Genomic DNA, 11073 nt, shown 5'->3' with positions numbered 1-11073 from the left:
ACTGTAGACGCGCGGCTGTCACACCACAGTCGCGCCACTACAGCCCTTCTACAAGTGTTTAATTTTAATGCGTCCTTAAAAGATGATTTTGTCCATCGGAAAAAAGCATGCAAAGTGCGACTACTATTTACAGAGTTAATTTGTTTTAAACAAATACGAATTTTAAAAGTCGCGTCGACGAGTCTCATCATCGAAAACGTTTTAAATTGCTCAGTTTCTAAAGACTGCCAGGAACCCATTATAATTTCAAAACTTATTTCTGTTAATTTACTAACGTGGTACTTATTCATGGGGAAACTATAATTTGTATAGTTGAACAGAGTACCTTATTACCTATGTATGTCCAAATGAGTTGTAATGACTAAAGTTAGGCTTAAAATGATCGGTTGTGTTCTTCAAATCATGGGTTATTTACCTTTTATTTGGCTTAGCGAGAAATGTAAATCACTGCTTTTAAGTAGAACTGAAAAGTTTTAGTCGACAACTTCCGAAAAACGTAGGTATTTGTAAAATCACGTATATTCTGTTTAATATTTAAACCATAATCCTAAACGTACATAAACATTGTTTTAAAATTAGTTTTAATGTTTTACACATACTGTTCAAGACGTTGTTACGTGAAAAATGATGTACTGACTAGGAAAGAAATTGGAATGCTACAATATTTTGGTCGTTGTATCCAACGACCATAAAATCGTCACCATAGAAGAAGAAGTCACCGTACTTAGCGACACGGATCGTAACATACCAGACAGGAAAATTGTATGTCCATATCGCTGTCTATTTATCAAAAGAACAAATGGGAAGAAAGTACCAGTAGTTCTGTCAACAGCACTGTACAACAGCACTAGTGGGAGAGAAAATTCTCAGTAGTTCTGTTGAAGAAAACCGTCTATTTATTAACATAACAGAACAAATAGAAAAAAGTACCAGTAATTCTGTGAACAGAACTTGTGGGAATAATGGATTTTTTTGACGATCGACGCGGTCGTGTCAAGCTACAAAAATACGATATCGATCGTCTACTTCTTACACTTTTACTCGATTTTATTTGATCACACGTGTTGATCCACAAAACGATGTCGATCGTCTGTGGCTTACAAATTTACTCGTTTTGTTTGATTACACATGTCGACCGTGTGTTCGAGCAAATCTGTAGGCACCTTAAAACAACAATGTCATACTTTTGATCTACTTTCTACAATATACACAAACTGGTTTCTTATAAAAATCGCAGTTAAATTATGTTCTAGTTCTTACACAATGAGTAATAAAATTAAAGGCCATATTAATATCATAAAGTCCGTTACGATCATATCGTTTACCTAAACTTTCTATGTTTTGTCTACCTACTTGTTTCTCACGTCTAACAGTTGTATTAAAAATACAGTGAGTGACATTGTGGTTAAAGTCTATACACAATCTTTTATTTATATACGGGCACCGTATGGTATACGTACTGCTTTGCATTTGCTCTATTCAGTCAGCTTTTGAAAACATTTTTTGTTACATCCAGTGGCGGATTTGTAGTCTTCGCCGCCCTAGGCCCCAGGCCATGCAGTCAGTACCAGCCGCCCCTTTCTTAGCACTCGTATACTTAGTAGTAGATATCTATATTTACATATCAAATGTTTCGTACATTTGTGATTTAGGAAGATTATTGTTATACGATGCGGTGAACTTTGAGTTATTTCTTGTGAAATTTTTGTCACGGCCAATCGTGAAATCGCCCCTAAAATCTGGCCGCCCTAGGCCCGGGCCTATGCTGGCCTTAGGATAAATTCGCCACTGGTTATATCTACTACTAATATAATATATAAGAACCTTTTTAACTGTTTCTTTTCGACATAGAGATTGCTACGTCGGATAGTTTCATACACGCCATTACGCCTGTCGTCCACTGAGGTACCTACAGTATGCACCGAACATACCTGAAACCTACCCCTTTGTCCATTCGCCCCGCTCTTTCAACGCAGCAATTTGGCTTGGTACTTTAGACCTATTCTTTTTTAAAGACATTCTCAATCTGTTCGAGGTACGCCGAAGTAGACTTTCCCCACGTTTCCAGTCATATACTTTAAGAGATTCAATTAACATACGATAAGGCCTAGACATATCTTTTGACGCGCAGGTAACTTATTGTACATGCCAATCGTCTTTTATAATTATTCCAGTTTTATGCTTATTGGGGTCTGAGATTCATTTGTTACCTTGAACTACGTAAGCGTAAGCTTGATGGCTGTTTTTTGAAATTACAAACTGCAAATTCTTAGAATTTAAATTTGTATTGAATTGATATTAATTTTTTTTTTGTGAAACTACTCCACTAGTTTGTTATAATTATTAATACAAAGATCGAACACTTGGAAAAAATTCCTTCGATCCGGCCGCATTCGAACCGACGTCTTCTAGCAAATCGTGCCAGACTCTATGTCACCTAAGCCACGGAGCGACCGAACGGACCTCACCAATTTTTCTATGTGTTTGTTTGTTTGGATCTTTTGTATTCGGTTTTTCAACGACAACGACTTTTTAGCCGTAGCACCATCTATGAGCCAGTTAGGTAACTTTACAGCTACCAGCCCTGGCTAGAGATGTCGCTATATACTGTATTTAATTATTATTCTTAGAATTGCTATAGAAGTTAACGGAAGTATCAGGTTTTCTTAGGTCTGATTGTATTTTCAAGTTTCAAGTTACTTATCTTCACTTTGTTTTAGGGATTTATTTTTGTAAGAGTGGGTATATTTCATACTTACATTATTAGACTCCAAGAAAGTACAGAACTTGTACTTGGTCTTGGTTTTTTCGTGGCCGTTGTCGAAAAAGAGCGTGAATTGGGCGTCCTTCCCACGAGCGCCCACCGGAAAGTAGATACCCGCCATCAGGTGCCCTTTCTGGTCGCGCGATAGGAGACTCCTGCAAAAATTTAGATTATTGTTGATACTTTCTCCACTACCTGAGTCATCCCTAACAGTCTCCGTGAGCGTGGCGTCATTGAAGTGTTGTCACAAGAGTGATGTCATTGAGAAGTACCCACAGTGATGAGATGAATTAACGGTCCACTATATTGGTTTTTCATTTTACTTTGTCTCATTTCTTCCTGTAATTTGATGGATTCCTACTCTAAGCGAAGAATGTTTTCGCGTACCTAAAGTTATACACTAGGTTTCTCCGCTCTGTGACGTTGACGCCGTCCAAATACGGTCTGGCGGCGTAGACTAGAGATGTCTGGCACTTCAGCGCAGCGCCGCGCGTTTCCCGCTCGTGCCACTCCACGTATGAACTGTTTTGAGGGTTGAACGTGTAGCTGTACTCCTTCCTGCAGTGCGGCTCGTCTGATTGCGTGAACCAACCTGTGCATAACACATTTTGTCTTGTTGATTGTCCTGAAGAACGTAGGTACATGCTGTGGTGTGATGGATGCGGCACGGAAATGCTGCATTGATCAATCATCAAGTCAAGCTGTTGTTATCATCTAATTGATGCATCTTATCGGTCACTGTTTAAGGCTGTACGTAAAAATATTTATGAAGAATCATATAGCTTTCTAATCATTCATTATATATTTCTAGTAATTCATTAACCTCTGACCTGTCGTGACCTACAGAAGTGGGGCAGTAGCAAGCCCGCCGCCACATTAGGTTGGGATATAACATATATGTATCCTATTGTGGAAGTTTTATATAGTTTCACTTCATACCAGTATGTGGGTAAGCTCCATCGGCCATGACAGTCACGACTCTCGGCACGTGATAGCCGGGGTCGGCGAGCAGCAGCCCCTGTCTGCCGTCGATCCTGATCTGCACACCGACCATCACGTGCTCCTTCTCGGCCTCGATGACGGCGACCGGGCTGTCACCGCTCGTCACGTACTCGCGGACGTCCACTACGGCCTCTTCGCAGGAGAGCAGCGCCGTCGCGCCCGCGAATCCGAGGAACTCCTTGTCCAGTCCGCGCCATCTCCTCATCAGCTCCAGGCCCAAACCGACGCAGGTGTGCTTCTTGGCGCGGATGGGCGGCGAGTACTTCTCGTACACGTCGTAGAGCGGCTCGTCGCTCCTTTCGAAGGCGTCGTACAGCGAGATGAAGTTGCTGACCGAGTCGTAGTTGTCGGTGACGAGGAGCTTGCGGAGCAGCGCCTCGGCTCGCGTGGCGAGGTCCTCGTGCGCAGCCGAGGAGAGGTCGAGCGGCCGCCGCGGCGCGGCCCAGCGCGCGCGCGGCAGGGGCAGGCGGGTCACGGGGCGCGGCGGGGCCACTTCGGGCTGCGCGCGCGCGACCGTAGCGAGTCAACTCGGCCACTCGGCGCCCCAGCGGCCCACGGCGGGGGAGGCCGGCTCGGCCTCGGCCCGCGACCCCTCCGCGCGCGCATCGTCGCGGCCTCGCTCGCCCGCGCCATCAGCGCAAGCGCCCTTCGCGAGCACTTCACTCTGCCACTCTAGCACCGATGTTGACGGTTTTTCACGCTCTGAAATATGTACATTTCGTTCATTACACACGCCTTAAATCAGCGCCGTGAATCAGTTTTAGGACGTCCGGGCATCGATCCACATCGGCCAACCGAATACCCTTACCCACATAATATACAAGCGGAATTATTAACCGGAAGGCTTCCGGGTACATGCATAGTTAATGTGTGTCCGGTGTATACTTCCAATCACCTACGCTTAAACTGATATACATATATAATGGATTAGCCCCATGATACCACCGCTCCAAATGTAGGGCACAAATTATATTTAATTTAATAAGTTGGCAATAGTACGTTTATACGTAAACAATGTTTCTTGCTACGACGTCACAACAAAGGCTCTGGAAAATTAGATATGTCACGTGTAGAAGTCACGTTTCGGCTAACTACTCAAAGTACAATGCTTATCTTCGTTAGTATATCACCCGATAAAGACTTCCTGGATATTACAGCTGATGATTGTCATTGGGTTTACTGGGTTCCAAATTTGATACGCGTTAAAAACGAAGTAGGTTTTAAGTTAGTTATACTTAGTCTTCACTCATTGGCACATAAGGGGTGAAAAACTATTACATATTTGTATTTTTTTTGCTAAACTTTTTGTGGTCACACTTTTAATTAATAGTTGAATTATGTTACGATCTATTTGATACACCTTTGTTAAACATAGAGTATTAAAAAGAAACGAAAAATTTGAGGTGTCGTGAATATTTAGGTCAAATTAATGAGGTCAAAATCCGAGTATTAAACGCGTGCCTTTCTTAACTTGACGTTGGCGGAATCATCGATTGTATCTGGAGTTATAACACTATAAAAAAAAGTATAAGGGCATTATATATTCGTTTTGTATCCGCAGACATATTCTTTTCATTACCATATAGATTTTTGGCAGCCGAAGTAATATATTTCTAGTTGAACAGTTAGTACCATACACCTGACAAATAATAGGACACTTTTTGGCATGCGTGAGCCGTATGTGGCGTTTGGCACTTTCTTTCTTTGTTTATATTATTAGCAATTGTGTTGTGCACTTGTACACTCACGTTTATTCATACATCTTATTTAAATTATGTTATCCGGCCAAGGTCTATACAGAGCTTTCCATGCGCATCAGTCTCTTGAAATTTGCGTTGAATACAGCGTGTCATGCAGTGGGTGCAACCCCGTAAACTATGTATTATTATTGTTATAAAACCACCTTATGCAGGGTTTGTGCTACACTTGATCACTGCAACCATTTATTACGACTAATTCTAACCATCTGACCAGACAAGTACAGAATTAAACAACTATAAATTAGATTTTCTTCGATTATGTTTACGTCCTCTGACTGCGGTCAGGAGTGATCAACTGTTTGTTAACGTATACGAGAGTACAGAAAACAAATTTGTTTAAGTCTCATAAAGGCGTAGAACAGAAAAACATGAATATTATAAGAATTATAATATTATTTCACCTTTTAATTGCACGCTATATACATATATATTTTAATATTATAATTATCATAAATTAGAATAAGCATTCAAGTACAGAGTGGACAATACTTTACTCTGAAATCTTTCAAGTTTAGGTATTTTGCCGATTAAGATTTCTGATATATTATAAATATAAATCCTGTTAAAATTATCTTTAGTACTCTTGAAATCGTCAAATTGATTGAAAAGTATCACTCATTCGAAAGGCTGATTGATTGCCCTGAGAAGAACGAGTAACTCTAGGAGTTACATTTTGTAAATATGTAGATATTCGTGCATTTAAATAGTTTTTACGAAAAAATATTTACAAATATTCTATAAAAACAACTTGAAAGAGCCTTAGGTCTCTCCGTTTACGGGACAATCAAATTTGAGTTTAATTGTCTATGTTATTGACTTACAATTATATGGACGTCGGGTCCGCGCTAAAAAGTGTCTGAACTTATAGGGCGTTAAAATCGTATACAGAGCGTCATTCACGCTTTAGTCTTCGTTTGTTCGACTGACAGCGAAGCAAGCAAAATTAGGCAGCACTGCGATGACATTACAATTTAAATTCAACGTTTTAGCTTTTTCATATTCCTTTACATGTCACTACGTTTAAATAGGTTGACTTGGGACATTTTTTTCGTGGTTTTTGTATTAGACCCGTCGTCCATTTATTTGTAAGTCAATGGTCTATGTACTAAAGTTAAATGAGTTCTTAAATCTTTTTAACGACTACTTTCCGAGTTTGTTACAATATTAATGTAAGAATCAACCGACGTCGTTTGTTTTCATTCTGTTTAAAAATGTTTACAGATTTCGTTCGTACAGCATACCATTTCATTTTCCCGTTACCCGATGAATCAGATAGCCTAAGCACATGAATGAGCAATCGTGACGTCATTATAATATTATTCATGATTCGATTAAACTGAATAATATTCATTATGTTCACAGTAAGTGGAGTAAATATTAGTTTAGCTACGATATACTACGACGCTTCCGTTGATGGTTTTGTGGAATGAAATATAATAAGGGACTCTACTTTTTAGGTCGCTTCAGTCCCGCGTTTTTACTACGTGTTTTATGTGGAGTATTATCATATGCGGTGTCGAAGTCTATTGACGCTATCGTCGTGGATAGTGCAAAAACGTCGATCGATTTCTGACTTTCTGTAAGTCAATGGCAATCATTCGTGCCAATTTGAGTTTTAGTACCTATGCAAAACTCAATTGGCTACGTGTTTCAGATACGCGGAATGATCCAATGTTAGTTACACGGAATTTCACTATAGCCGAAGATATGCCGTATAAAACGTGTATACATCTAGACAGAGGTCCCGGTGGGTCGGGCGTCACTAAATAATTGTTTTTCTCCCGCTAAATACGACTACAATAAAAAGTAGTGACATAAAGCTAATTGAATTTCTTCAAATACAGAAATAAATATCTAGCTGGACGGCTCGAGACAATTTTTGTCTGAAAACTGAGATTTACTCTGGAAACGAAGTCCGTTTGACCTGACTCCGACTTTTAGAGATATATCCGATAGTCGACCGTCTCTTGCAACTTGGAATGGACCTGTCGTGCACTTTGAACTTCGGCAGATACATTGAATCCATGGCCAAAAATGCAGCCAGTAAGTATCCTTTCCAAGGTTACTCTCACCGGGACTATTCCTATATCTTTTCTACATAAGTTTTGTTTATAGTGACCCTATCAACCTCTTGGGTATAGAAAGGGTACTGTAACCTGTGCAAGCAAGCCCGCACAAGGACCTTCTCAGTCAGATCCTGACTCCAGATCACGGATTTCATTCACTCACACTGAGACAGTGGTTTCAGTTCAGCATAAGTCCGGTCGTGTATAGAGTACACTGCTGCCACCTACGGGATGGTTCTGCTGAATACCAAATGAACACCTTGGATTCAGTTGAAAAACGTGGCAAGAGGCTTATAAGTGACTCGTATTTAGTAGAAGTGGAGCTGTAGAGTCTTGAACACCTCCGTTAAGTTGCTTGCTTATCGGTATTTTACAGAATGTATCATGGAGAGTGTGCGATGATGGATTTACACGATTTAATTCCGCCTTCCCCTTTTGCGTTACCGAGAGTATTCAACGTAGGCTTAGATTCCACTATGTTGTGTATACATTATATTCCAAGGATTCGTAAGAAGTGCTACGCTTCCACATTTATATGGCGAACGGTTATGGAGTGGAATTTCTTGTCTGCAGCCTTATATTATGAAGGTTTAACTTGGACCTTTTCAAAGTGAGAGGGAATAGGCATTATTTAGGTGAGCATGCTCCTTCGTCATTATCACTTTCCATCAGGTGAGATGGACATAAATCCGCACTCATTTTTTTTATATAAAAAAAAATGAAAATTCTTATTCGTTGTTCCATTGATACAAAAAGGGGACAAGGTTAAGTAGCAGTAGAGCTTCGAGTTTGAGTTCGTCCAGGAAGGACTGCTTCCTTGACCATTTCAGCCGCCGAGCAGTTTTAGAGAGAGCTTTAGAGTCTCACATGTTTAATGCGTGTCATTAAACATGTGAAACTGCCTCCGTGGCCGAACGGTTACCATGCCGGACTGCCACGCAGAGGTCCCAGGTTCGATTCCCGGGCCGGGAGAAATATTTGTATGACCTATATTTATTTATCTCGTGAGTTTGGGTGTAATTTGTGGTTGTCTATGTGTGTGTCCATGGCACCCGCGACACAGGGTTTCCCTAGTGCGGGGCTATGTTGAGTGTGTGCGTTATTATTATTATTATTGTTGTGAAGCACAAGTTTTTTCAATACTTTATGCATAAGTCATGATCGATACTTTGTGACAACGTGTGCGGCCATCATAGATTTAGGATGTTTTCGTCTATGGCGGCCATTATCATGACGCGGGTATCTCCTCGGTTCTTAACATACGACAAAATAACGAAATATTTACTATATTGGTTACATAAATAATCTCGCTACGTTTTGTTAAGATCCCGGCAAAATGGAGTCAATTCAACAAAGCCCCACAAAAACACGAAATTACGTGACAAAGTAATTTCTACGTTGAAAACGAAGCTAGGTTAAGTTAATTGATTACACGTGGATGTTTATTGAGAAGTGCGAAGTTTAGTTCCGGGAAGCACTTTGTTAATTGATGTAGTTCTAGTCAAACGCCAGTTAGGTAAATACACACCCTGTTATAAATAGGGAAAGGTCGGTATACCTTTGGAAATAATTTAATTTAGCCCGTTAAACGTGAAATGTGTAGAAGTATTTTTAATCTCACCTTTTGTTTCTCTATTTGATATCCGATAAACAGCAAGACTATAATTTGATGGTCATATCTTCAAGGCGATCGGAAGTAAGTTATAATTTTGATGGAAAAACATTATTTATTTACCTATATATATATTTATCATCGTCAGAACAGAGGGGGCCATGGCCCTGGGCAGCACAGCAATGGGGGGCCGCGGCGAGCACGGTCGAGCCTAAAGTTCAACTCATGTGATGTTAGTAATATAGTCCTGTGAGGTTGTTAGTGCACACACATAAAAAGTGTCTAGGGATTGAGAACGTTTATGCTAATTACAGAAAATCAGGTTTCTTAATGAATTTTTTTAACACTCACGGTTTTTTAGTCAATTTCATAATTAAAAAAAAATATTTATTAAATTTACGTACATATTTTTATTTAACTTTAGTACACCTTTGATGAACGTATTTGGTTAGTATTCTGCTCTATAGCTGTGCACAACCAGCTTAAGGTTTCTTGTCAATGTTCGTGCTGATCAAGTATCAACCAACAGATGAGTCGTACATTCGAAACAAACGACTTCTTTGTTATATTGACACCGTGCATGGAACAAAGAAGCGTTTAGTGTCGACAAACCGATAAATTGAAGCTTGGATATTTTTACAAATTCTATGTGACTAAAGGTGACTGTACTGGCACTGCCAAAGCGACACGGTCGCTGCTTGTACTTAGTGTTGGGTAATTTTCCGAAAAATAGTGGACATTTTCCCGGGAAAATTAAAAAATTTCTAATATAATTGTAAGGCTCATGTTATGTTCTACATTTAGAAATATCTTTCGAAGTTTTATTTAGCGTTAATTATAAAATAAACTTGTAGCTAAACGCCACTTAGAGAAAAACAACATTTAAAATTATTTCACAACAGCGAAACAGAAGCAGTAGAGCTCCTTTTGAAAGAGTTCGTCCAGGCAAGTATTGCCACCTTACGTATTTCTGCCGCCAAGCAGTAATGTTAGCATTACTGCGTTCCGGTTTTGAAGGGTAAGGGTACTGGTGAAATTAAAGGCACATGGGACTTGTCAACTTATGTCTCAGGGTGACGGGCGCAGTGGCAGTGCCCCTCAGGTCTTTGCGATTTAAAGCTCTGAGTGGCACTGCAACTGTTATGGACAGGCGTAAAGCTTAGCATCAGGCGTATGACCTGGTCTTGTCACTTGACATAAAAAAAAAACTAAAAAAAAGAAAAACCCTCTTTAATTCGGACACAACTTTTGACAAGTCTCAACGTGAAATGTGGAAAATTAACGGAAACATTTCTTTTTTGAAATATGTTTATATTTCAAAATCGATATTTTCCATGACCCAACACTACTTGTGCCCAAAATTGATTATTTACCCTGCAGTTTGCGCCAATACGAAGTATTGGCATCGCAAAGGTTGATGCGAGCTCCCCTAGCGGCCAAATATGTAAGCTGTTTTCGCGTATGAGGAAACTCGCATTCCAAAGATGACGTTTGATGATGTATACAAGTCAAAAGCACGCTGAGCGATTTAAAATAGACTCTTTGTCACTAACGATAAGAATAGCCGTTCGTCTCCGCAGGAATTTGCATATTGTTTCTCTTCTTTACAATATTCTACATAATCCTTTGTCTCCCAGGTTTCTGAAAGAGCGTTTCAGCTTTCTCAGGTCCCAAGCTAAGCCTATTTCTCTGTCGTTAGGTCCCAGTTATCATTTCCATCATTTGATTCCGGTATTTATTCTCACTCCTTTACGTCAGACTTTGGAACGCACTTTCCATTACTGTACATGATAATCCTTAGCTATCTTTAAAACGAGAGTCAAGGAAGGAGGATATTTGTCTTCAGTTCCATCCATTTTATAGATATTA

At 39.9% G+C, this 11073-nt stretch overlaps 1 protein-coding gene across 1 annotated transcript in view; it reads right to left on the bottom strand.

Moving 5' to 3' along the window:
- LOC113229129 overlaps positions 1-4282 on the bottom strand; it is a 5035-nt gene extending 753 nt beyond the window's left edge. Inside the window, exons 1-3 of the mRNA XM_026462623.1 lie at positions 3704-4282; positions 3152-3356; positions 2760-2919 (exon numbers count right to left, since the gene is read on the bottom strand). Of these exons, the coding sequence (XP_026318408.1) occupies positions 2760-2919; positions 3152-3356; positions 3704-3971 (633 nt within the window). The 5' untranslated portion in view covers positions 3972-4282. The remainder of the gene's footprint in view (positions 1-2759; positions 2920-3151; positions 3357-3703) is intronic.
- Positions 4283-11073: the final 6791 nt, after the last annotated feature.

This window comes from Hyposmocoma kahamanoa, unplaced genomic scaffold (assembly GCF_003589595.1).
Source record: "Hyposmocoma kahamanoa isolate Upper Pololo Valley unplaced genomic scaffold, ASM358959v1 279, whole genome shotgun sequence".
NCBI lineage: Eukaryota > Metazoa > Arthropoda > Insecta > Lepidoptera > Cosmopterigidae > Hyposmocoma > Hyposmocoma kahamanoa.
This window is presented reverse-complemented; position numbering and strand designations above follow the sequence as displayed.